We start from the raw sequence: 26863 nt of genomic DNA, 5'->3' as shown, positions 1-26863 counted from the left end.
TGTTTGAAGATTTTGAGAAAGGGAGCATTGTAATTTGGCTCAGATTTTAACAGCACCGCTGGTTATCTGAAGAATAGAGGAGGAAAACAGAAGCAAGCAGACGAATTGTTAGTAAGCAGTAATCCCAGGGAGAAATGATGGTTCTTGGATTCTTCCATGTTCTGAATGTAGAACTGACAGAAACTGTTTATGATTTAGAGGGGAGACATGAATGACTCCAGTGTGTTGGGTTGGCCTAGACAACAGGAAAGATGAAGTTATTAACTGGGAAAGAATGCTGGTGGAGAAAGTTTTGTCAGGATTTTGGAAATGTTACGTTTCACATGTTTTATAGAAATTTAGTTGGAACATTCTAAATCCATGATTAGATACAAAAGTCTGGAGTTAAGGGGAGACGTCCAGACTAGGGATAAGACTTTTTCACAGTCATCGACATAGAGGTGGTACTTCAAGCCATAAGAATTGATGTGATTATCTAGGATTGAGTATAGATAGAAAAGAGAAACAGCCCTTGGATTGAGCCCAGTGGCATTCCAGTGAGATTCTACATTGAGAAAGAACCAAAAGAAGAAAACAACATTAAGGAAGGTGGAAGAAAACTACGAGAAAATAGTTCATGGAAACAAGTGATTAAAATATTTTAAAAGATGGCATAAAGAGCTGTAGTGAATACTAATATAAGGTCAAATTAAATGAGGACTGAGAGATGACCTTTTAAATAATAAAAGGAGGTCATTGGTGAGCTTGCGGCAGGCCAATTTCAGAAAAGTGGTGAGAGTGAAAGCCTGTGGAGTGGGTTCAGGAGAGAATGACAGTAAAACCCATGGCAGGTGAGAGGTATAATACAGTATGACCAATTTGAATTTGTTGCAAAAATGTAAGGGTGATTTAACTCTCAAAATAAGTCAGTGTAATTCACCTCATGAATAGTAAAAAGGAGAAAATTTAATATCCCTTTTTGATAACTTAAAAGGGAGTAGAAATGAATTTTTTTAATCTGATAAATAATATTTATAAGAGAAAACTACACTAAACATAATACTTTATGGTGAAATATGGTACAGCCCTGGGTTCTGAGATCAAGCATGAGAAAAAGGAGACTGCTGTCACCACTTCTGTTCATCATTTTTCTAGAGGTCTTGCCCAGTATAGTAAGAAGAGCAAAAGAAAGAAAAGATTTGAGTATTGAAAAGGAAGAACTAAGTGTCATTATTTACAGACAACAGAATTATGTATTGAGAAAATCTAAGTCAGCAAACAAAATATTTCTAAACTATTTTTAACCAGTAGGTAAATTTGTCAGAGCTTCTATATAAAAGGTTAGTATTGAAAAATCAATTATTTTTTTTATATCATCAATCTATTCTCAATTCATGCATAGTATATCACCCCACAACTTAGTTGTTTAAACAACAAGCATTATCTCACTCAGTTTCTGTGGGTCAGGAACGTAGAAGTGGCTTAGCTGGATGGTTTCTACTAGAGTCACTCTTGAGGCTGTAGTCCAGATGTTCAGCCAACACTTCAGTCACCAGAAGGCTTGACCAGGGCTGCAGGATCTGCTTCCAGGTTCTTTATATAGCTTTGGCCAGAGGTCTCAGTTCCTCACCACATGCCTCTCCTTCTGACATGGTAGCCACTTCCCCCAGAGTGAGTAATCCAATAGAGAGAAAGAGCAAAGCAGAAGCCGTAACGTCTTTTATGGCGTAAACTTGGAAGTGACATACCATCACTTCTGAGGTGTTCTGTTACAACATGGGAGGGCACCACGTAAGGGCATGCATACCCAGGAGGCTGGGGTCTCTAGGGTCAACTTGCAGGCTGGCTACCATTCAGCAACAAATAGAAAATGAGATTTTAAAAAGACAACATTTATAATAGATTTTAACAATTCAAATACCTATATAGGAGTAAATCTAACAACAACAACAAAAAAAGGCAAGATTTCTCCACTAAACACTATAAACCGTAATTAGGAACTTTTAAAAGATCTAAATAAATTGAGGGATATATTGTGTTTGGATATCTGCAGATTCAAAACAATCCCAATCAAAACCCTGTCAGGTTGTTTTTAGAATAGAAACTGACAGACTGAATCTAAAATTTGAGTAGAAATGTAAAGAGCTGAGAATATTCAAGGTAATCTTGGAAAAATACTGCTACCGGGTCTTCAAACTTACCAGTAAACAATAGTAATTTAAAACAGAATAGAGAAATAGCCCAGTGGAACAGTGTTGAGGATCTGGTAAAAGATCCCTACATATATACCCACTTGATATATAAACGCGAGATAGCAGGGAAAGGGTGGTATTTTCAGTAAATGGTTCTGGGTTAATTAGATATCCGTATGGAAAAAAAAGAAAAAGAATCTTAACCCCTACTTCATTCCATTCCCACCAGAGATGTGTTACAAATATAATTGTGAAAGATAAAATAATAAAATTTAGAAAAAAAAAATTGAGGAGAATGCCTTACTGAACTTGGAATAAGCAAAGACTTAGTAAATACACGTAGAAAGTACTAACTGTAAAGTAAAATTGGCAAATTGAATAAAATTTATATTAAGATTAATTAATTTTGGTCTCAAAACACCATTAAGAATGAAAGACTTGTCATTCCACTAGTCAAAGTGAAAGACGTAAAACAAACAATCCAAGAGAAAAAAGTGCTCAAAAAAATTAAAACAGGGATTTCATGAAGCAGGACACCCAAATGGCCAATAACCATTTGCAAATGTGCTGAGCTGTATTAGTGTTCATGGAAATGAAAATTGTAAGACTGCAATGAGATTATCACTACATCCCATGTGAACAGATAAAATAGGAGGGTAGGTGTATTAGTTTTCTAGGACTGCTATAACAGATTACCACAAACTGGGTGGTTTAAAACAACAGAAATTCATTAAATATTCTCAATTCTGGAGGCCAGAAGTCTGAAATCAGGGTGTTGGCAGGAGCACAGAGGCCCTAGGGTAGAATCTATTCTTGCCTCTTACAGCTTCTGGTGACTGCAGGCAGTCCTTGGCTTCTGGCCACATTGCTCAAATCTCTGCCTCTGTCACATCACCTTCACCTCTATGTGTCTTTCAAAATGCCCCCGCCTCTCTCTTACAAGAATTTGTGTGCTTGGAGTCAGGGCCCACCCAGATAATCCAGAATAAGCCCCTCTTAAAATCTGTTTTGGTTTGATAATGCTGCCTGAATACAGTATAACCAGAAATGGAACAGCTTTTAAAAAGGGAATGTATTAAGTTGCAAGTTTACAGTTTTAGGGCCATAACAATATTCAAATTAAGGCATCTAGAGAAATATACCTGGGCTCAAGAAAGGACTGTTTGGGGTTTCTCTGTCAGCTGGGAAAGCTACATGGTTTTCTTTCCCAGCTTCTCATTTCAAACAGCTTCTCGGGGCATTTACTTTCTGCATCTCCAAACCTATCCTCTCTTTGTTGGCCCAGAAGCTTTCTCCAAAATGGTTCCCTCTTAAAAGACTCCAGTAAGCGGCCCTCCTTGAGTGGATAGAGACATATCTCCATAGAAACCACCTAATCCAAAGGTCCCGTCCACAATTGGATGAGTCATATCTGTGGAAACAATCAAAAAGATCCCACCCAGCAGTAGAGTGAGGATTAAAGAGCATGGCTTTTCTGGGATGCGCAGCAGTTTCAAACCAGCACAAGATCCTTAACATAATCACATATTTTGCCATATAAGATAATATCTACGCGGGGCCACCATTCGGTCCATAGTTACAATACTAAGTATTGGTGAGATGTGGAGTAACTCGAGCTCATGCATTGCCAGGAGAGTGTAAATTTGTCCGTTTCCACTTCTGCGTCCGTACCCAACAGAAATGCTTATGTATGTCAACAGAAAAACATGTATAGCAACGTGAGTGAGCGAACTACACTTAGACATAGCAGTATAGATGAATTTCACACATGTTGAAAGAAGCCAGACCAAAATGGGCACATACTGTATAATTCCTATTATAAAAGTTCAGGAACAGGCAGTGGTAGTCTAGGTTGTTAGAAGTCAGCATAGTATCTGCAGAGAGGGGGTAGTGACTGGAAAAGGGCATGAGGGGGCGTTGGGGATCCTGATAATGTTTCTTAATCTGAGTATTGGTTATATAATTGTGTTCAATTTCTGAAAATTGATCAAGCTTTACATTTAGGACTCAGATATCTTTTTATATGCTAAAAAGAAAACGGGAGTGGAAGTTGTTGGTTTCTTCAGGATATCTCTTGATTGAACTAATGTATCTTCCATTTTGCTATGCATTGTTTATTTTCTTAGGTTTGAGTGTTTTAGAAGAGCAGCATTTATTACTTGATTCAGGTATTCTCTTGGACTTTGGATTGCAAGTAAAAAGAACCCAAATTAAACTAAAACAAAAACAAAATTTGTTTCACGTAACTGGGATGTGTAAGGGGTGGAGCTGACCTCAGCAAAGTGGATAGAGGTGTTCATCCCTTCTCCTCCTTGGCTTGCTATTCCCTTCCCGTTTTGGCGTTGTTTACCTTGTTTTAATTATCAAGCAGGCTCTTTCTGTATTGTGGCAAAGATATTCACCAACAGCACCAGGCTTAAACTATATTGTCTTTAGAACTGGAGATTCTGTTGGATGCCTACTGGAGTCCTTTAAGAGGGGAACCATTTTGGAAAAAAAAATATGCCCCTTCCCAGTAGAGCCAGTAATATTCAGGAGAGGACTGATCTACTCAGCTTGGGTCATATGACCAGTTTTGCATTGTGTGTCCATCCCTGAGGCAGGTCTGGTGCTGGAGAGCAGAGGTCAGAAACCAAAAGAAATGGTCTTCTCTCATGAAAGAAAGATTACCTGAAATAGCAAGGAGGGAAAATATACTAGGCAGACAAAAACTATCACTTTCAGGGATACAGATACCCTTCAATTCAATTATTGAATAATTTCATAATCGTTAAGACATCATAAATGTATTTAGCTGTGGTGAGTAGAAAACAGTGTCATGAAGAGAGGTAGGTCTGTACCAAGATCATTACTACTGTTTTGGTTTTCTAAAGCTGCCAAATGCACTATACCAAAAATGGAATGGCTTTTATAAAGAGAATTTATGTTACAAGTTTCCAGTTCTAAGGCCAGAAAAATGTCCAAACTAAGGCATCCAGAAAAGGATACCTTGACTCAAGAAAAACCAGTGTCTGCACATGGGAAGGCACATGACTGGTATCTGCTGGTCCTTGTTCCTCATTCCGTTGCTTCCAGCTTCTGATGCCATTAGTTTCCTCTCTAAGCATCCATGGTCTTCACGTAGCTCTTTTGGGACACAACTCTGGGTTCTGGCTTGCTTAGCATCTCATGGGAAGGCACACGGCAATATCTGCTGGGCTCTGCCCTTATCTAGACCTCTGTTCTCTCTGTCAGCACTCCAAGCATCCCCAGACATCCGTGTCTCTGTCACCTCTCAAGCAGCTGTTTTTTAAGTGTCTTTATCTGAAGTTTCTCCAAAATGTTTACCCTTTTAAAGGACTTGAAAAAACTAACCAAGACCCATGTTGAGTGGGTGAAGTCACATCTCCATCTATCCAAAGGACACATGCACAATTGAGTGTGGTCTCCATGGAAGTAATCTAACGAAAGGTCACACCCTCTTCTGGGTGTCGCATCTCCATGGAAACAATCCAGTCACAGTTTCCCACTCTAATAAACAATAGGTCTGGTTCCACAAGATTGGACCAGGATTAAAACATGCCTTTTCTGGGTTACATAATAGTTTCTGGAACCGGCACAGCTGTTCACATCATAGCGACAACTCTCTATATAAGCCACTTCTGGGAAATGAAGATTTGAATGAGATGTTGCCTTTTCTAGTCCTTTCCCCTTATTGGTTAATAAGCATCCACCTAACTAAGAAGATGAGGCATAGCAAGAACAAGTAATACTTAAAATTTACATTTGGCTTTTGACTAGGGAGTCCTAAAGTTAATAGTGCCTATATTTAAGGCCCATGTCTACCCATTTTAAGTGGTTGGGGAAAAAAATCAAAAGAGTAACTCTGTAACACGTGAAAATTATATGAAATTCAAAGCTTCATGGCCATAAATAAAGGTGTATTGGAACACAGTCATGCCCATTCATTTACATATTGTTTATCACTGTTTTTGCACTACAGTAGTGGAGCCGAGTAGTTGGAACAGAGGACTACATGGTCTGGAAAATCTGAAGTTAACAGTCTGACCACTTATAAAAAGTTTGCCAACTCCTGATTCAAACATTATTGGTCAGAATGCAGTAAGAAGGAGCCATCTAAGATAGGAATGCCTATTAGAGGTTTTTCTTGTCATCTTCAGCTATAAACAATACGGTAGCTGTTTTTTTGTGAGGTTTATTATACCAATGAAAACTTTCCCTTTTTGGCAGTAACTGGGAAAGGAAGATTTTTATTTACAAGAATTAAACTTTGGTGTCTCTTATCTTTTTGTATATTCTAATATATTGGAAGTGATGAGTTAATTGTTGGCTGGGGGAAAAAATGCAGCATCCCCAAAGATATCTTTATGTTAGCTGGAATTCACACCTTTTTGTGTTTCAGCCAAAGTAACTGCAGGAAAGGCAACCTGGCATAGGGGACTGGGGGCTGCTATACAGAGAGAGAACTACAGAGTATCCTCAGTACATAGGAGCCCTAATCCAAAGTCCCTGTATTTTTGTCAGTGAGTAACATTCTTCCCAAGTGTTTTATGTCAATATTTTCTGATCTGTTTGCTTTATGAGCATTCCTGAATTTTTTTTCTCACCTTTACATAGGTTCTTTGCCCCCCACAATGTCTATATATTGTTCAAAAGATAGCTGGTAGATGCAAGCGCTCAGGATTCTATGGGAAATTACTGTGTGCAATGAGGAAATGCTAATCTCAAACACCTATGACAGGTTGGGTTATCTTTTGAATAATTGTAATTAAAAATACCAAAAATATATAGTAGGATATACCATAAATTCTATTTTGCTCTCATCTGATTATCACTATTTGATACAGTTTCAAAGAGAAGTCACTGAATGAGCCAGTTCTGAGTAATATTTTTGATGATTAAAAAAATTTGGGACTTGTCTTCTTATTATCACTTTGTGCCACAGTACTAACTCAAAGTTTAGTGTGCCCTCTTGTTTAACTCAACATGTTATATATATTTTTTCTGATCCTAAATTGAAAAAGTCCTAGGTGCTAATCTAGGAATTGAAAATTCAGATGCTAATAGGGTCAATCAGGTAAACTCAAAGTGAAGGTAGCCTTGAACTAGAGGGTATAGGTATTTCCTAATAAGGGATTTAGTGGAAGGTTTTAATTGTGGGAACATAAATCCACTGTTGTCAGATCTTAAATCTTGATTTTTATTTGACATTCCCTAATTTTTGACTGTTAACAACTATTTAAATAATGAATATGTCCTAGCCAACCAAGCAAGGGTATGGACCACATTTGATCCAAGTTTGCAAATTTGCAACTTCTCTGGACTAACTCACCATTATACCTTTTAATTCCTTCCTTTTCCTTTCAGGAGGAAGGAGAATATAATATATATTTATATATATATGTTTTATTAATTGTTTTAGGGTATTAGTCATTCTAGTTCAAGGGGCAATAGTATTCTTGTTGAATGACTTGTATGAGAACTGTGGTATGAAACTTTTCATCAGTCTGTTTTCTGTTTGAAACAAAGGGCACAGCTTTTAAGGAGAGTAGAGTAAGAGTAATTATTGAGCTTTGACTGTGTGTTGTGTCTTATCTTATTTAATCAGGTCAGATAGAAAATATGTTCTCTTAGGGAAAAGAGACTAAGAGAAGGTTAGTAACGTCCACGCTCTTACATTGACATGGCAAAGCTGGGATTCAGATTGATATCCATTTGATCCAAAGCCCATTCCCTTTTCACAGCATACCTCCAGGGAAATTAGGCAAGTTGCATGATAAATTATATAGAGCACGAATGCCATATCTTCCTCTCTGGAAGAATACAATTGAGTATTCCTCTCTGGGGCAATTATTGTGCAATAACTAAAATAGAAGTCATGATGAACAAGGTGTTAGGGGAATTTAAATAAATGGATTGGGAGGAGAATCAGTGAAACAGAAGGGAAAAAATCTGTTAAAATAACCCAGGTATGAAGTAACGAGAGCCTAAATTGGAATGGAAAAGAAAAAAACAAGACACTTCAAAATGGAAATTATTGAAACTTGGTGACTTAACTCTGGGACATTAAATAGAGGGAAATGGGTTTAATTAACATTTTTAAAATTTATTTGTTTATTAAACATACCCACATACAAACACAAACATTCTTATCATGTGATCATTCCATTCTTGATATACAATCAATAACTTACAGTATCATCACATAGGTGTATATTCATCATCATGATCATTTCTTAGAACTTTTGCATCTAATTGACATTCTTTGCAGTTATAATGGAGTCTGTGTTGTTTTCATTCATTACTGTTCTTTTGTCAGAATTTTAATAATTGGGATTGAATTTTCTTTGCAGTCTTAAAATATTTTTTCTTATGCTGATGAGAACTAGGTTAAAAGACTTATGAAAAAAAAACATTTTTCTCTAGAGCTTGGATATAGCTAATTAAAGTTGCATAATATCTTAAAGTTGCCTGAAATTTGTTATCTTTAAATGAAAAAAATAACAATTCATGGTTAGTCAAAAACTACAATTTTATAGCTAGGGTGGGCTTTTGACAATTATTTTCTTCATTTATTGGATAAAGAAAAAGACACTGACTTAGCTACTTACTGGATATGTGACCTTGGACAAGTTACTAAGTTTCTTCAAGCACCAGTTTCTTTATTTTTAAAATGAGAATATTAATAATACTAATATCATAGTTATTACAAGGATTAAAATGAGATAATATGAATAAAATACTATTTTAAAAACAGTTCCTATATCATATAAGCTCTTAATAACTAAAGTATTGTTTGGTTGCTGTTCTAGTTTTGAAATGTTGAAATACAATATACCTAAATGGAATGGCTTTTAAAAGGAGGAATTTATTGAGTTGCAAGCTCACAGTTCTAAGGCCGCAAAAATATCCAAACCAAGGCAAGCCTATAAAAATGTCCAAACTAAGGCATGCAGGGAAAGACACCTTGGTTAAAGAAGGCCGATGATGTTGGAGGTTCTCTCATCTGGAAAGACACACGGTGACATCTGCTAGCTTTCTCTCCAGGCTTCTTCAATGGCATCCCTGGGGGCTTTTTCCATTCTGTTTGTTCTTTCGGTTCTGTAGGCTCTAAAGCTTTTTCAAAATGGTTCTCTCTTAAAGGCCTGCAGTAAGCAACCCCACCTTGAATGGGTGGAGATACATCTCCATGGAAACCATCTAATCAGAAGTTACCACCCACAATTGGGTGGGTCACATTTCCATAGAAACAATTAGAAAAGTTCTGCCTATCAATACTGAATGAGATTAAAGGACATGGCTTTTCTGGAGTACACATTGGCTTCAAATTGGCACGGGTGCTAAGAGAGAGTAATGGTTGTGGTTTTGGTTATGAATGTTTAATTTTGAGTCAGAACTCATGTTTTTTCAATTCTCTCTAATCCATGGAACTTTTTAAATTACATACTAATCAATTGTTCTGTTTACATCTGGTAGAGTAGTCTCACTCTGCCTCCTTGAATTGTATATCAAGTTTATAATCCCACAGTATAACAATTAAGAAATTGTTCTGACTTCTTGTCTTCCTTACCTCATTTTCTCCTTGAGGTTTGAATGTCAGACTACTGTGCCCTGCAATCCTGTTTCTCCATAGCTACCCCATCCACACCCACCATATGTTCAAATAAACTAAGGTATCCTTTTATGGTTTTTGGTCTTTCTCAGTCTTCATGTAAAGGAAGGTACATTATACAGCCTAAAGATTAGGTTTCATTTGTTTTTTTAAGTAACTTGTGAAATCCTTTGTGCTTTTTATCTGCTTACCTGAGGTGATAGGTTTTTGTTTTGTTTTGTTTTGTTTTCAAGAAAACTCACGATTTATCGTAGTCCCTTTGCAACTATGCAGGGTAGTTTAGCTTTGGGAAATTGCTGGTGTCATATGTTTTTAAATTTTAACTGTATTGTTGTAAAGCAGGTATTATTATGATATAAAAGCTTGTCATATTTGTTACCTGTGAACATTTCCTTGAGTTTTTATGGAAATAGGGTATTGATCGTTTTCTGGATGCTTGTTGCTTTAATTTTTTATAGCATTTTAATGTCGTTGATAGGCAGCATAGCATAGTAGGTATGTTAGACCAGTGTTTCTCCATCTTTTTTTTTTCATTACTGCTCCCTTAAGGAGCTTCTTTAGACATTGTTACAGTTTGCTAGCTGTCAGAATTCAATATATCAGAAATAGAATGACTTATAAAAAGGGGACTTTAATAAGTTTCTAGTTTACAGTTTTAAGGCCGAGAGAATGTCCAAATTAAGGCATCCAGGGATATCTATCCTTGGTTGAGGAAGGCCGATGAAGTTCAAGGTTTCTCTCTCAACTGGAAAGGCACATGGCGAACATGGTAATGTCTTCTAATTTCCTCTCGAGTCCCCCCCAGGGGCATTCTTCTTCATCACCAAAGGTCACTGGCTGCTGGACTCTGTGGTTCTCTCATGATTCTGAAGCTTTCTCCAAAACACTTCCCCATTTGAAGTGTTCCAGTAAACTAATGAGGACCTACATGGAATGGGTGGAGTCACATCTCCCTCTATTTAAAAGTTAATACCCACAGTTGGACGAGCCACATCTCCATGGACATAATCTAATCAAGCCTCTGATACACACGCGGAACAGGGTTTCAGAGAAATGGTCACTCCCGCAAGATTGGATTAGGATTAAGGCATGACCTTACTGGGGTGCATAAATTCTTTCCACCCAGCACAGATATTTTCCCCTAATTGGCCCCATCTCCATAAAATTTTAATTCCACAGATTTATACTATGTACCTATTTATATACAGTGTGCATATCTATGCTTTATATTTGAGGAGTAAGCATCCTGTTCTATTACTCTGCCGCTGCCCCCCCCCCCCCGCCCCAAGAATCCCTTTGCCCCCTTAAGCATGATAGCACCTGCATAAAGAATGCATGGTTTATTGTAGTGGATTCTCAAACTTCTTGGTCTGAGAACCTTTACACTTTTTAAAATTACTAAGTACCCTGAAAGGCTTTTGTTTATGTGAGCTATATTTAGCGGTATTATGGTATTAGATTTAGAGCTGAGGAAAAAAAGCTTTTTATTAACTCAGTAAAAAAAAAATAGGTGAATAATTCACCTAAAAATAATTTAGTGAAAAGGTTGGGCTTGTTGCATGTTTTTTTGCAAATCTCTTTAAGGTCTGGCTTAATACAAAGCAGCAAGATTCTCATATCTATCTCTGCAACCATTCTGTTACATTATAGAAAAAATCCAGTGTCATACAGATGTGTTGTTAGGAAAAGGAAAAGTATTTTAATACTTTTTCAGATAATAGAGCATGTTCTTTTTTTCATACTATACCAAAACTTGACTGTTAATAGTTTCTTAAAGGATAGTTGTAATGTGGAATCTGAAACAATATAAAAAACTTTGTCCTATGTATCTTAAAATTCATTGGTTTATATTTCACTTTGAATCTTTACTCATAAGTAATTTTCTTCCATCATACATTTGTCACTTCGAAAATATTGGTTCACTGACTTATGAAGAGGTTCCAAGTGTTAATATAATATCAATTAATTACATTCATTAACATCACTCCTGGTCTCATCAGAAACACTACTGGAGAAGCTTGCCAAGCATTTTTTTACTTGAATTCTTGAATTTTATCCTCGACAATAAATACTGTTAGCTGTTTCCCCTAACAGTCTCATTTCATTCAATTTTGAGATGACTACCGTATACCCAAGTCTGCAGGACTGAAGTTTGTCAGTCAACTAGTTTAGCTTACAACGCTAACAGTTACACACCGAGTTGTTACACATTTCATTTAGGAAGTTGTTACACTGGAACAGTTATACACGTGGTTTTTCTTAAGACAGTCTTCATACATCTGGATACGGCAAGAGTGCTTTATGCATGCTTACCAGTTTGGCACACAAAATATTAACAAGATATAGATTGAGGGTCCAGATTAAATAAAATTAATAATTTTAACTGTGGGAGCATGGTGGTTGAAGAATACAGTGAATAACCCAGTTTGGTGCCACTGTCCTGATTTGGCTCCTTGATCAGTCTCCAGCTGTTTTACCAACCAGTGCTTTTTTGCACCACCAGTGCGGATGTCAACATGGTCAAAAAGACAAGTAGTCAATTAGTATTATTATGAAAATGGTTTGGATCTCCCTGAGAACCCATGGAGCATGCTTTGAAGAACCACTGATTCAGAGCATGTGTTTTGGAGCCACATTACCCAGATCAATTCTAGGGCCATTACCCGATAGCTATGTGACCCTGAGCAGTTACCCTGATAGGGAAACCAAAGACAAAGGAAACTAAAGACTTATCCCTTATGAACATAAGTGAACAAGTCCATAAAATATTTGACATTAGCTTTTCTGTCTTTATCATGGTTGTTTTTTTATTTGATATGTATGTTTACAGGACTGCAGGAAAGGGAGGCATCTGAAGTAGGATATAAAGCATTCTGAAACAACTTGACATCATGGTAAAATCCCAAATTGTATTCGTAGGCTAAATGTCTAAAGGTTCTCAACAGTTTTACGAAATATCTTTTAATAGGCAAACGCTAAGGTTATTGCTCTGTTCTATAATCCAATCAAGTGCATTGCTCTCCTGCTGAAATTTGCTGAATTTCCCTCTACCCCTCTAACAGTAACAGTAAACAGTGAAGGCTGTTTATCAGTTCAGTGACATTGCTTTGGCAAACCATTAAAGCATTTTCCTCTTCTGGTTAGTCTCATTCTTCGTGGTCTTTGAGCATAGACTGACCTGTAAATACACAGATATCCATTTTGGAGTTACTTTCATTTAGGAAGTTGTTTTTTAATAAGAGAAGCAGCTTGTCATTTTCTTCTGTACACTCATTTTGGAATAACCTTCATTTAGGAGGAGTTTGTTTTTTTAATAGGAAAGAGAGCCTATTATACCTTCTGTCCTGTTATTCCTGCCAAAGAACCGTTTGCTTTATGGAAGAAATGGCACATAGGGTTCCTCCATCTGCTGTAGCTGACGGTAGCCTTCGTGTGTTTCCCAAACCGTTCCTCAGTTCAGCATCAGTTGACTGGTTGACTGATGCCTCTGTACTCTTAGTTTTACCTTTAAATATACCATTATACCTTATAAATACATATAAAACTTAAAAGTATTTTTTCGAACCAGGGGAGTAGAATCTTCATTTTAGAAAATGTAATAAAAAGAACAGAAAAGGTGCAAACAGAAAAAAAAATGCCAGTAGCATTGCCATCTTTGAATGTGTTCTTTTCTGTCCTTTTTAATGATTGATAGATGCCCTTTTTTTATGATTGCCTAATTGTGACAATGTACTATATTTACATTTCATATCATTCCTTTGCTTTTGTCAGCATTTTCTTCTTCAACAAAAAATTTTCTAAAATATTTTTAATGACTGCATAATTTTTGTCATTAATATTTGCCATCCATTTTAAAAATCCATTCTCCTGATGTTGGACATACAGATTATTTCAGATTTTTCAACGTTATAAATATGGTACAGAGCACATCCTTGTGTATCATTCCTTTGTTGTTTTCTAATTATACCCTAGAATAAGATTCCTAGAAGAATGATTGATTTAGAGGACAGTCTTTTACAAGGCTCTTGAGATAAATTGCTTTCCAAAAAGGTTGAACCAGTTTTTCATTTCACCAGCATTCTACCCCGTTCTGCCTATCTTCACCAGCCCTGATAGCGCTTTTTTAACATTTGAACTTTGAGCAAAAATTTAAATATTTAGATATTAAATGGTATAATATATATACCAAAACTTAGGCATATTTCTCAATACTAGGAGTGTTCAAACTGAACTAGACTTTAAGCGTTTTCCAAAACATTCTGCTGGTACCGTATCTTCAGAACAGATACCTCTCTCTAGAACTTCTTTATACTTTCTGAGCCAGTCCAGTGTGGAGTGGGTTGGAGATGAAAGTTCATCGTGTGTCCATTTAATCTTTATTACCTTCTTTCTTAACCCTGCCTAGCCTGACATCTTCAAACAGCTATCTGTAGTGGTTTAGGAAGGAATATGTGTGAGTTTATTCCTTTATTATATAAGGCAGATTTGGATAATGTATGATTGCAATTTTGTGACCAAGTTCTTTGCTAATTCTTTGTACATTTCAGGTGTGCAACAGAGGAACATGGCTCAAGAAACTAATCACAGCCAAGTGCCTATGCTTTGTTCCACTGGCTGCGGATTTTACGGAAACCCTCGTACAAATGGCATGTGTTCAGTGTGCTATAAAGAACACCTTCAAAGACAGAATAGCAGTAATGGTAGAGTAAGCCCACCTGGTAAGTACACGTTAGAACGCAGCAGTGTTCAATAACTGGAACACACTTGCATGGCCCAGTGCTTAATGCCTTTTTTTCTACTTTCACATTATTTTTATAATACCACATTTATATCAGTTCAATCTCATACGTTATGATTATTAGAGGTGAGGAGATAGGAATGAAAGTACCCTCACCCATTAAAAATAACTATATAAATACCTTCCATTACTTGCTGTACTGTAGAACTCTATCACCTTATTAAAATAGAAGTAAATCTCAAGGGTATATAGCTGTCTTGGTAAGTAAGGAACGTTGGGGAATTAGGGCTATAGGATAACTTGTTTTCCTTGGGGTGACTTTTGCAACCAGGATAGTTAGAGTATGGAGAACAGTGAGCTGTAGGGAGGCACAGCTGACTTGAGAGGAAGCCGCACTGCATTTGGAAGGAGAGTCTAGTGGAGTGAGTGGTGGCGAGATGTTTGGCCTCAGTCCGTGTGGGCCCTCCCTGCCTTTTCAGCCGAGGTGTTCTCCTGGAATTGAGGTATACTTTTTGTTTCACTGCTTCGGTAAGGAGGATCGTGAAGATTCTGAGTGTATGTTTTGCAGAAGAAAAGTATTCATATTTTTTTGCAAAACTGTTCATTAAGGATAGTTCTCACTGTCCTAAGGTAGTAGGTTAATAACTTAAATGGGTAGATTTTTGTGTTTAACGCAAGTGCTGGCTTTTAGGTTATTTAAAAATTTGTGTGGGTTATTCCTCATCACTGTTTCATGTTCACATAAAAAACTAGACTCATTTGATTGAAGCATCTCCAAATTTTCTTCAGGCTAGATCAAATGAACATAAATTGATGTTTTTTAATTAAATGCTCATCTACAATTCTACGTTTGAAGTATAGGGAAAATAATACAACTGATATGCTGAGCACAGATTCTAAATTCTGAACCTGTAATTTTTAACATCTCATTTATATGCTAGTATTCAGAAGATGTATGTAAATTAAAGGATTTAGGTTTACGTTATACTTAGTATTGAGAAGTAGGAGTTTAGTTTATAAACTATAGACAGTTTGTATGTGGTTTCCTTCTTGGTTAAAATGCACATTTTTTTGCCATTGGCAAACTATTAAAAATTTTAACTAACATACTGAACCAGCATTATATTATATAGTAAAACAGAATCTGTATACTATATTTTGTGGAAACTGCTCTTGATTATATTTTAGAGAAGGTCTTGGACTGCCTGGGGTTCAGAATTACTAATGTGAAATGTTCTCTTACAGCAACTTCTGTCAGTAGTCTGTCTGAGTCTTTACCTGTTCAGTGCACAGATGGCAGTGTCCCAGAAGTTCAGTCAACGTTAGACCCTACGTCTTCACCTATGCAGCCAAGGTAAGCTGTGGTCTCTAAATCATATTTGAAACGCTAATGAAAAATAATGATTATATTCCATATTTGGTCAATTCTTTTTTTTTTTTATTGTTGTTGTTTTACACTCGGGTTTTTAATCCATTTGAATTTATTTTTGAAATGGTATAAAGTGACTATGTTTCATAGTCCTGGTCAATTCTTCTAAGGGAAAACTGTATAAAGCCACTTCAGGATTAACTAGCATGCAATTATAATCTCTTGATTATTATTTACTGGTTAGAAAAGTCTTTTTATTGTTTTTACACTGGGGGACAGATAGCCTTTTAAATCTCAGATTGCCTTTTCACATATCTCTTCCTTTGTTCTTTCTCATCTTGTATCCTGACCCACCCCCAAAGTTCTTTTGAAGCATGTTAAGCTAGTTTTTCAACTTTTAGTCTTATTCTTAAAGTATTAATACTTGTTATTAAAAAATACAGTTGTCACTGGTTCTCTTTAATGCTGTAATTTTTGAACCCATATTTGTTTGTAGATTATTCCTTTTTAATGGAAGTCATATCATTTAGAAACCTGAAAATACAGAAACATGTTTCATTTTTATTCTACTTTTAGGAACAAAATATTTTTTAGTTCATTTTTCCAATTCATAATAGGAAATGCTCAGTTCTGCTATGTCTGTATCATTTATAGCTTTGTGTTAGAGTTCCTTAAGCATGTCTTTATCATGCTAGTTTTTATTTAATGAATTTATGTAGTACTTGAAGTACACAAAAGACACACTATTGCTTTGTTTCTAAAGTAATAAATTTCTAACCCAAATTGGTCTCTAGTTTCAAAGCTCTGTGGTTTTGTTTTGTTTAACTTATTAAAAAAATCTTTGTAATTGATGTTGTTACTATTAATGATCTGCTTAGTTATGTTGAATTCCTATTTATTATATCAATTTAGGTAACAGTCATATGTGGAGAGATTGTCTTTTAAAATCTATGTATTTTTGCTTTTCTAGCCCTGTATCAAATCAGTCACTTTTATCAGAATCTGTAGCTTCTTCCCAAGTGGACAGTTCATCTGTGGACAAAGCAGTACCTGAAACAGAAGATCTGCAAGGTTGGAATGCGAACTAGCATGTATTTTGTCATTTATTCAACATTTCAGTCTTATAGACCAGGTATTATGTACTAGGCACATGTATAAAAAATTTATTGCCTAAATACATATTTTTATATTTATTTTCTTTATGAACAGAATATTTTATATTCTGAAGTATTTGACTATAATGTTGAGAACCATTTCCTACACTTATGTAATTTATCATCAGCATCAAACAGAAAATTCAAAGTTTGTTTACTTTGAGAAATACAGTTAAATCCATTTTCTTTTATTATTTTGGTCAGTTTAATGACTGTCTCCTTTCCAAGCAAACTGGGACTGCTGGTTCATTGAGGCTCTTTTTCTCCTGTTTACTGAGTCAGATTGTCTGAGAGACTATAACTTGGCTAGCACAGACCCTTCGTTCCTCAACTGTGACTTACAGAGCAGTAGTCCCCATCTCATTACTTAATGGTCACAGTCTTGTCCTCACATCCTTGCCCATACTCTTTACTGCCCCATCGTGTGACTCAAAGTGACATAGGAAGATCTGAAAATTTGTATGAACACTTTCTTAGTGGACAGAGACAGTGCAGAGGGGGTCATTAAATAATTTTGTGCTTAATCAGTTACATTCTACCAGTGTGTGTGTGGAAACACTGTATTAACAGAAGAGAGATTCTTTGGAGACAAGCCCAAGGATGAGCACTTTGTCATTCTGCCTAAGGCATGATTTAAAGAGAGAAGACACCCTAACATGAAACCTCCCATTTTGTATGGTGTTCACTTGGTAGCAGAAGATACATCTGACAGTCTTAGCTTAAGTTGGTTTAATTTTAAATTTAGGTAAGTTAGCTAACTTCCCTTGCTCTGATTTCGTGTCCAACTAATGCCTGACATGATTTGCCAATTACTTCAGCCTTTGCAACAAAGTATACTGTATGGCCAAGGTTAGACATTCAAGTCCACCTAGCATACTCTCAGAAATTCATAAAAAGTGAATCATTTCCTTTACTTACGTAGTAAAACTCATGGAAAGGCAGAGATAAGGGATATATGTAAAGCAGAAAGAGAAAAATTCCCAAATTATCAATTGGGCATGAGAAATATAGAGACGGGTGGTACCAAAGCTTTCAACTTTATAACAGTGGGAATGGTGTGGTTGTATCAGACAGGGAGGCTGCAAGAAGTGATAATGGGTAGACAAAATTTTAGATATTGTGTTAGAAGTACTCACCAAGAAAGGCTCAGCTGAAAGTTATAGATAGATAGTAGACATTTAAATGTATGACCGGCATTATGTTATGCCTGAGATTTAGAAGTTCTTGACCTAAGTTGAAAAATGAGAGGTTAAGAACAAGAGGAATAAGCAGGAGAATGTGTCAGCAAAGGAACAGAGATAGAAGCCTTCTAGGTCTGACTCACTTTCAGGGCACAGGTACAGAGGGAGAATTTCAGGAAGCAGGGGTTGTTTATTAGTGTCGAAGGATAAGTTAGGAAGAATGAAAATAGGCTACTAATCATGAAGATCTTTCTTCTTACAATAGAACGATTTTTAGAATGTTGGCAGTAAAAAAAATGTATGAAGTTGGACCAGGAATAAAGATTGTAGATTGGTGAACTGTCATAACACAAAATGATTTTATACCATTCTAACACAGTATCTAAAATTTTGTCTACCCATTATCACTTCTTGCAGCCTCCCTGTCTTATACAACCACACCATTCCCACTGTTATAAAGTTGAAAGCTTTGGTACCACCCCTGTCTCTACATTTCCCATGCCCAATTGATAATTTGGGAATTTTTTTCTTTCTGCTTTACATATATCCCTTATCTCTACAGTATATTGAGGATACTGTAGTCCTCTCCATCTAGCCCTGAGTACATTAATGCTAAAGTTGGTTACAAGGCATTTTAGGAGAAAATGTAGAGGTTTTTTGAAAGTTATAGACTCCTTTTTCCCTTGTATTAATTTGAACAACTTTTAGGTTGCTAGAATTATCTTTTAATTACCTTAAAAATCATTGCATTCATAATTTCAGCATAGCAGAGTTTAAAAAATTGGGTATCAGTTTCATCTGAGTTTGAGAGGATTAGTTTTCAACATGTAAATCTTTTTCTTTTTTAAATATTTTTATTAATAAAACTTAACATGCAAACATTCTTAACATGCAAACATTCCTTCAATCAGTGTACAATCAGTGGCTCACAATATCATCACATAGTTGTATATCATCTCCATGATTGTTTTTTTGAACATTTGTATCACCCCGGAAAAAAAAGAAAAGGGAAAACTCATACATACCATATCCCTTACCTCTCCCTCTCATTGACCACTAGTATTTCCATCTACCCAATTTATTTTAACCTTTGTCCCCCCTATTATTTGCTTATTTCTATCCATATGTTTTACTTATCTGTCCATACCTTAGATAAAGGAGCATCAGACACAAGGTTTTCACAATCCCACAGTCACATTGTAAAAGCTATATCATTATACAATCGTCTTCCAAAAAACAAGACTACTGGAACACAGCTCTACAATTTCAGGTACTTCCCTCTAGCCACTCCAATACACCATAAACTAAAAAGAGATATCTGTGTAATGTGTAAGAATAACCTCTTGACTCTGTGTGAAATCTCTCAGCCATTGACTGACATTTTATTTTTCTCATTTCTCTCTTACCCATTTTGGTCAAGAAGACTTTCTTAATTCCTTGATGCCAGGTCCGAGCTCAGCCCAGGATTTCTGTCCCACATTGCCAGGGAGATTTACACCCCTGGGAGTTATGTCCCACATAGGATGGGAGGGCAGTGAGTTCACTTGTTGTGTTGGCTTAGAAAGAGAGGCCACATCTGAGCCACAAAAGAGGTTCTGTGGGGTTGACTCTTATGCCTGATTTTAAGTAGACCTAGCCTCTCCTTCCAGAAATAAATTCCATAGGGACAAACCCCAAGATCAAGGGTTCGGCCTCTTGATTTCCATGTCGCCACTGCTTGTGAGAATATCAGAAATTCTCCAAGTGGGGAAGTTGACTATTTCCCCCTTTCTCTCCATTCCTCCAAGGAAACTTTGCAGATACTTCTTTGTTCACTGCCCAGATCACTCTGGGATTTGTTGGGGTATCACACTGACCTAGACAAAGCAACAGAATCTCACTCTCTGTTCAAGATTCCATGTATTTATGGTGTTCAACTAAACTGACCATACAAGTTAAATTAGAAAATGCACTACCAAAAATAGAAATTTTGATCAAATAAACATGTTTCCCTTCAGTCTCACACAGAAGTTGAAGTTTTAAAATATGGACAATATCATCCTTTACTCAGTCTTCTGATACACCTTAGTCCTATACAGATCAGCTTCATTCATATCCCTATTCAATATCTGATCCCTTTTTCAACTTTTTAAACAGCTCCTATATGGGGTACTGCTTACTTTGATAGCTTCAGAGCTCTAACTCTTTAAGTCTCAGGTGTCACATAAATACCCAAAGTCTCTGGGAAGGACCATGTTATATACAAACAGCTCAGTATCTCAGAATTTAGAATAAACAGTTACACCTCCTGAATATACGTGACTGCTGTAAGAGCTTACAATCCAGGACCCTTTACAATAAGCCCCAACCTGATAACCAATGCTTTCAACTTTAGTTCACTGAATTTTTGTATGGTCAGTCCATATGATTGAGGCATGATAATATTTGTCTTTTTGTTCCTGACATTTCATTTAACATATAGCTCTTAAGGTTCATTCATCTAGTTGCAGGCCTCACCACTTGATTCCTATCTCTTTTTCCACAGTTTCTCTAGCCCTTATTTCTCTCTCTTCATTTTTAAATAGTTTTATTCACACATCATAGAATCCAGCCTAAGTGTATAGACGTGCCTTTGCCACCATACTGTAACTGAAGGCATTTCCTTTTCTTCCACAAAGAATCCATACCTCTAAAAAAAAAATGGTGCTGCAACAGGAGCTCTGTGGCAGAATTCTTGCCTGCCATCTCATAGACCCAGGTTCAATTCCTGATGCATGCCCATGTAAAACAAACCAACAAAAAATTAAAGAATCCATATCCCTCCCCCAATAATTCTGCCTGTTGACATTTAGTTTTGGCGTAATACCTTTATTACATTCAGTGGAAGCCTATTACTGTTACTGTTGACTATTAACCATAGCTTACATTGATCGTACGTTTTCCCAAATACCATCTATTTTCAACACTTAGCAATACTGACATTCCTTTGTTCTTACTCATGCAAAAACATTTTTTTAATTTGTGTATTTAATCTCATCATTGTGCACTCAAGGCATTCCTAAATTATACCATCTCAGTCTTTATCCTCTTTCCTTCAGGTTTCATATGCGCCCCCAGCCCTTCTCCCTTTGTCACACTCACATTCAGCTTCATTCAGTGTGCTTTTGTTATTCCGCTACAGTCAGGTAGTATTGTGCTTTCCATTTCTAAGTTTTTACAATCAGTCCTGTTGTACAGTCTGTATCCCTTCAACACCAAAGTGAGTCTCCTGTAGACAGCATATAAATCAGTCTTGTTTTTTAATCCATCCTGTCGGTCTGTATCTTTTGATTGGGGAGTTTAATCCGTTAACATTTAGTGTTCTTACTGTAAAGACAGTATTTTCTTCTCCCATTTTGCCTTTTGGATTTTATATATCTTTTTTTTTTCTCTTTTAACCTTTACTGATAATCTTCATTTTTATATTCTTCTCCACACCTCTCTCTCCTATGTTTTCCTATCTGCCTATAGTGCTCTTTTTAGTATTTCTTGCATAGCTGGTCTCTTGGTCACAAAGATTGTCTGAAAAGGTTTTAATTTCTCCCTCGTTTTTGAGTGACAATTTTCATGGATATAGAATTCTTGGTTGGAAGCTTTTCTCTTTTAGAATCTTAAATATATTGTACCACTACCTTCTTGCCTCCATGGTTTCTGCTGAGAAATTCACACATGGTCTTATTCAAGGGCTTCCCTTGTATGTGATGGATTGATTTTCTCTTGTTGCTTTCAAAATTCTCTCTTTCTTTTTGCTATCTGACAGTCTGATTAGTAAGTGTCTTGGATTACGTCTATTTAGATTTATTCTTTTTGGGGATACGCTACACTTCTTGGATCTGTAATTTTATGTCTTTCAAAGAGATAAGAAATTTTCAGTGATTATTTCCTCCATTAGTCTTTCTCCTCTTTTTCCCTTCTCTTCTCCTTCTGGAACACCCACAACACATATATATTTGTGTGCTTCATGTTGTCATTCGATTCCCTGCTCATATTTTTCCATTGTTTTCCTTGTATTTCCTTTTTTGTATTGGATTTCAGATGTTTAGTCCTGTAGTTCATTAATCCTTTCTTCTGCCTCTTCAAATCTGTTGTTGTTAGGTTTTCATTGTTTTTTTCATCTCTTCTACTGTGCTTTACTTTCCCATAAGTTCTGTAGATTTGTCTTTTTAAACTTGATTTCTTTTTGTTCACCCAGTGCCTTCTTATTATCCTCCCTCAACTCATTGATTTGATTTTTGATGAGCTTTTCCCTGAACAACATCCTGAATTAGTTGTTTCAACTCCTGAGTCTCATTTGAATGGTTGGTTTGTTCCTTTGACTGGGCCATATCTTCGATTCTCCTAGTATGACTCATTTTTTTTGCTGCCATCTAGGCATTTGACTTCCTTAATTAGTTTATTCTGGAGGTTGTTTTCACTCTCTTGCCTAGGATTTTCTTGCTGGATGGCTTTGTTTTCTATGTGTTCTTTGACATTCAGTGCAACTTAATCTAGACCTCTAGCATAGGTTCTGTTTAACTGATTGGAATTTTTCTGTTTCTTGTCCTGCCTAGATGGAGCCTTTTTCTCTTCCCTTCCCTTCCCTTCCCTTCCCTTCCCTTCCCTCCCCTCCCCTCCCCTCCCCTCCCCTCCCCTTCTTCCCTTCTTCCCTTCTTCCCTTCTTTTTGAGGATGATCTCCTCAGATATGTTTTTTTAAATAACCAACTTTTAGTTTTATTGATTCTTTCTGTTGTTCTTCTTTCGTGGTTATTGATATCCAGCTTCATTCCATTGTGATCAGAGAAGGTGCTTTGAATAATTTTGATATTTTTAATTTTATAAAGATCTGTTTTGTGCCCTGGCATATGACCTATCCTGGAAAATGTTCTGTGAGCACTAGAGAAGAATGTATATCTTCTGTTTAGGGGTGGAATGACTTATATGTCTGTTAGCTTAATTCATTTATTAAGTTGTTTAACTTCTCTATTTCCTTGTTGTTCTAGTTTGCTAGCTGCCAGAATGCAATATACCAGAAATGGAACTGTTTTTAAAAGGGAGAATTTAATGAGTTGCTAGTTTATAGTTCTAAGGCCAAGAAAATGTCCCAATTAAAGTCCAATCTAGGGTATCCATCCAGGGTAAGATACCTTGGTTCAAGAAGACTGATGAAGTTCAGGGCTTCTCTCTTGGCTGGAAGGGCACATGGCGAGCATCGCGTCATCAGCCAGCTTTCTCTCCTGGCTTCCTGTTTCATGAAGCTCCCTGGGAGGCGTTTTCCTTCTTCATCTCCAAAGGTCGCTGGCTGGTGGACTCTGCTTCGTGGTGCCACAGCATTGTCTGCTCTCACTGAATCTCCCATTCTCCAAAATGTTTCTGCTTTTTTAGGATTCCAATAAACCAGTCAAGACCCACCCAAATGGGCAGAGACATGTTGTCAGCTAATCAAGTTTAACAACCACTCTTGACTAAATCATATCATCCAGGGAGATAATCTGATTAGTTTCAAACATACAGTATTGAATAGGGATTATTCTACTTTATGAAGTGGGATTTTGATTAAAACGTGGATTTTCTAGGGGGCATACTTCCTTTCAAACCAGCACACTTGTTGATCCTCTGTCTGGTTGTTCTGTCTATAGAGGAGAGTCATGTATTGAAATCCACTACTATTATTGAAATATCTATTGCTCCCTTCAACTTTGCCAGTGTCTGTGTCATGTACTTTGGAGCTCCTTGACTGGGAGGGAGCATAGACATTTATGATTGTTATTTCTTCTTGGTGATTAGTCCCTTTTATTAATATATAGTGTCCTTCTTTCTCTCTTATGATGACTTTACATTTAAAGTCTATTTTGTGCGATGTTAGTATAGCTATTCCTGCTTTCTTTTGGTTACAACTTGCATGAAACATCTTTTTCCATCCTTTCACTTTCAGTTTATTAGTATCCTTATAACTAAAATTAGTCTCTTATAAGCAGCATATAACTGGATCATATTTCTTAACCCATTTTGCCTGTCTTTATCTTTTAACTGGTAAGTTTAGCCCGTTAACCTTCAAAGTTATTACTGTGAAGGCTTTTCTTGAATCCACTATCTTACCCTTTGGATTTTGTTTGTCAGCTCTACATATTCTTTTCCCTCTATCTCTTTTTATCCTTTAAGTTATCCTTACTGGTACTCTTCAATTCTGTGCCCTCCTCCAGACCTCCCTCTCCTGTCTTTTTTTTTTTTCATCTGGCAGAACTCCCTTTAGTATTTCTTGTAGGGCTGGTTTCTTTTGACAGATTCTTTTAGGATTTGTTCATCTGTGAAATTTTTAATCTTTCCTCAGTTTTGAAGGACAGTTTGGCTGGGTACAGAATTCTTGGCTGGAAGTCTTTATCTTTCAGGATCTTAAATATACCACACCACTGCCTTCTTGCCTCCAGTATGCCAGTTGAGTAGTCTGAACTCAGTCTCATATAGTTTCCCTTGTATGTAACAGATTGTTTTTCTCTTAAGACTTTCAGAATTTTCTGCTTCTCTTTAGCATTTGACAGACTGTTTAGTATGTGTCTTGGGGAAGGCCTATTTGGATTTATTCTATTTGGAGTTCATTCGGCTTCTTTGGTTTATGTATTTATATCCTTTGTACGGAAGTTTTTCCCCATGATATCCTAAACTAATCTTCCTAGCCCTTTACTCTCTTCTCTTCTCCTACTGGGACACCGATGATTTTTTTATTTGTGTGCTTTGTTTGTCCATCATTTCCCTGAGATTCAATTCAGATTTTTCCATTTTTTTGTAATTTGCTGTTTTGAGTATTTGAAATCAGTAGTCCTGTCCTGTAGTTCTCTTATTCTTTCTTCTGCCTCTTCAAATCTGCTATGTGTCTCTAGTATATTTTTTATTTGGTCTACAGCATATCTCTGTGATATCTACTATTTTTCTATTTATTTCAAATTCCTCTTTATCCTTTTCTAGTGTCTTCCTGATCTCCCTTATGTGAATAGCCATCCCATTTATTTTATTTAATAGAGTTATATGAACATCTTTGATTGGGTGTTCTGCAGTCTGTATCTTCTCTGGGATTTTAATTTGATCATTAGGCTGGGCTATATCTGCATCTTGATATGCTTAGTGATCTACTGTTGTCTTCACTGCATGTTAAAATCTTCATTGGTTTACTTTGTAAGTTGATTTCCTTCAGTAGTCTAAAGTTTTATATTTGCGGGATGGATGTGGAGCAGGATGTGAGGCGCAGGATGGGGCACAAAAGTATGCTGATGCATTGCAGCTCTGATTGGGGTGCTGTGCTGGTGCCTGTGAGTTGCAGGGTTGTAGAGGTGCAGTGCAGGGGCTGTGGGTATATGTGCAGCTCTGGCAGATCTTGTAGCGCTGGAGCAGGGTGCAGTGTTGGAGACATGGAGGTAGAGCATTCCTAGTCCCGGTCTCCCCATCCATGCACTCCTGAGGGCCCTGGGCTTTTGTTTGGAAAGGGGCTTGTTAGGCTGTTTGCACCAGCTGGACAGTCTCCAGTTCTCTGCTTCTCAGTTTTTCAACTATTGTAACCAGGACCTCCCTGTGTGGTATAGAAGACTCTCCTGGGTCACTTACACCATGGAATCACAGTCTCTGTCAACCGTCTGACCCTTCTCTAGCTGTTCTTTGGATTCTCCTCAGATATTAAGACCCCAGTCAGACTTTCCCACACCAGACTGGCCTCCTCTCGGGAGGAAGGAGTCGCCTGCCTCAGTTTTCCCTGAGGGTGAGACCCAGCAGGTTATCAGACTTTCCTATAAAGCCTCTAGACTCTGTGTTTCTCTGTCTTCCCCAGCACATGTGGTGCTTACCTGCCCACGCTTCCCACCAACATAAAGTGGAGTGGTGCCATTAACTTCAGCAGATTCTCCCTGCTGGGGGCATGGCTGAGACAGAGGGGAGGTTGTAGGTTGGCATTAATTGCTTCTGTTTTCCAGTCCCTGGGACCTGAATTCTTGGAGGGAGGAATTCTACCTGAGCTGAGCCCCACCTTTCTCTTGAGGAAGGTACAGCCTTTGTGAAATTAACTCCTTTCACCTGAATAGTTATTTTGTCTCTCAGACAAGCTTAATTCAGCCCTTGCCTGGGGCACTGCTGGAGCCTGAGAAGCCTAGCAGTTCTATCTAATGAGCTGTTGAGTATTAGAAACAAACAAAAAAACAGGTTCAGAGCAGAGCCCCTGCTCCTTGGGTTTGTCAATCAAGAGCTTAAGTAGGTACGTGGCTCTGTGTATGTCCAGACTCTGTGTGTTCCCCTTTTTTCGGGTCCAGCCCTTTTCAAGTATTTTTGTGCTGTCCAACTCAAAAAGCCTCTGGTTTTGCCACGGCAAAGCCCCCTCTCTGTCAGGGCAAAACCTGCTAGTACCATTAGCTCTTACTCCTAGTTTAATAAGGAATAGTCCCCTAGTTGAGCTGGGGGCCTATTTTCAATAGTCAGAATTTGTTGATTAATTCCACAGTTGGAGCTTGACTAAGCTAAACCTTTGCTGCTCGTAAAGTCTGTTTCCTTTCCCCTCGCGGAACCAGTCTGCTACCCCCATGGGTAAGGGGCATCAACCTCCATGATTTGGGGGACTTAACAGCTCTTTTTGGTGTCTCAGCCAATTAGCTTGTCCAGGCTGGT

At 37.1% G+C, this 26863-nt stretch overlaps 1 protein-coding gene across 8 annotated transcripts in view; it reads left to right on the top strand.

Annotated features, from left to right (window-relative positions):
• Positions 1 to 26863, top strand: part of ZFAND6 (zinc finger AN1-type containing 6) — a 91445-nt gene that overhangs the window by 53733 nt on the left and 10849 nt on the right. For all 8 annotated transcript variants that reach the window (XM_077128531.1, XM_077128534.1, XM_077128529.1 and 5 more), the window contains 3 exons: positions 14331 to 14501; positions 15767 to 15875; positions 16861 to 16961. In XM_077128531.1, the coding sequence (XP_076984646.1) occupies positions 14331 to 14501; positions 15767 to 15875; positions 16861 to 16961 (381 nt within the window). The remainder of the gene's footprint in view (positions 1 to 14330; positions 14502 to 15766; positions 15876 to 16860; positions 16962 to 26863) is intronic.

The sequence above is a fragment of the Tamandua tetradactyla genome, chromosome 14 (genome assembly GCF_023851605.1).
Source record: "Tamandua tetradactyla isolate mTamTet1 chromosome 14, mTamTet1.pri, whole genome shotgun sequence".
Taxonomy (NCBI): Eukaryota; Metazoa; Chordata; class Mammalia; order Pilosa; family Myrmecophagidae; genus Tamandua; species Tamandua tetradactyla.
The sequence above is the reverse complement of the archived record's forward strand: the minus strand, read 5'-3'. Positions and strand labels throughout refer to the sequence as shown.